At 37.3% G+C, this 872-nt stretch overlaps 1 protein-coding gene across 1 annotated transcript; it reads left to right on the top strand.

Moving 5' to 3' along the window:
- The first annotated feature begins 166 nt into the window (after window positions 1-166).
- LOC101570126 (60S ribosomal protein L22-like 1) lies at window positions 167-637 on the top strand. Its single transcript, XM_004630777.1, has 2 exons — window positions 167-417; window positions 523-637. The coding sequence occupies exons 1-2, from the start codon at window positions 167-169 to the stop codon at window positions 635-637; spliced, it is 366 nt and encodes a 121-aa protein (XP_004630834.1).
- Window positions 638-872: the final 235 nt, after the last annotated feature.

Raw genomic sequence — 872 nt, 5'->3', positions numbered from 1 at the left:
TCAATCCCCGGTTCCACCAAAAAAAAAAAAAAAAAAAAAAAAGCCACTGGGAAAAAGAAACAGATCATGTATCAATGGAAGCCAATCAGAATCACAGCAGATTCTCAAACACAAACAATCAAGCCAAGAGAGCTTAGAGCTCTCTGATCATTCCACTGCTGTCAAGATGGCACTGCAGAAAGACAAGCCTAAGAGGTCAATCTGGAAGTTTAATTTGGACTATACTCATCCAGTAGAAGATGGAATTTTTGATTCTGTAAATTTTGAACAATTTCTGAGGGAGAAGATTAAAGTCAATGGAAAAACTGGAAACCTTGGGAATGTTATTCACACTGAATATTTCAAGAATAAGATCACAGCTGTTTCCAAGAAACAGTTCTCTAATAGGTATTTGAAATATCTTATGAAGAAGTATCTTAAAGGGTAGTCTTGGGCCCCGGAGATGGCTCAGTGGAATAAGCACTTCCTTGGCAAGTGCAAGGGCCCAGTTCTGCAAAACAAAACAAAACAAAACAAAAAGAAAAAAAAGGATAATCTTCATGTTTGGCTTCACGTGGTTGCATCTGACAAAGAGACTTATGAACTCCAATGCTTCCAGATTAGTCAAGATGAAGATGGATCAGAGTCTGAGGACTAGACAGTTGCCACATACAAGGCTTTGCTTTTATAAAATAAATGAAGTATATGTGAGAAAAGAACATCCAGAAATGGGCTTTAGATTATTGGTGACTAAAAACATCGCATTCTGAAGAGAAGAAGAGGAAGAAGAAGAGGAAGAAGAAGAGGAAGAGGAAGAGGAAGAAAGAAGAAGAAGAAGAAGAAGAAGAAGAAGAAGAAGAAGAAGAAGAAGAAGAAGAAGAAGAAGAAGAAGA

This window comes from Octodon degus, unplaced genomic scaffold (genome assembly GCF_000260255.1).
Source record: "Octodon degus isolate 3935 unplaced genomic scaffold, OctDeg1.0 scaffold00037, whole genome shotgun sequence".
In the NCBI taxonomy this organism is placed as follows: domain Eukaryota; kingdom Metazoa; phylum Chordata; class Mammalia; order Rodentia; family Octodontidae; genus Octodon; species Octodon degus.
The sequence above is the reverse complement of the archived record's forward strand: the minus strand, read 5'-3'. Positions and strand labels throughout refer to the sequence as shown.

What these genes read in the sequence shown, in the direction of transcription:
- LOC101570126 (XM_004630777.1), top strand. Translation starts at nt 167, where the DNA reads ATGGCACTGCAGAAAGACAAGCCTAAGAGGTCAATCTGGAAGTTTAAT. An exon ending in TATCTTATGAAGAAGTATCT is followed by an intron (nt 418 to 522) that starts TAAAGGGTAGTC and finishes AAACAAAAAGAA; the next exon opens with AAAAAAGGATAATCTTCATG.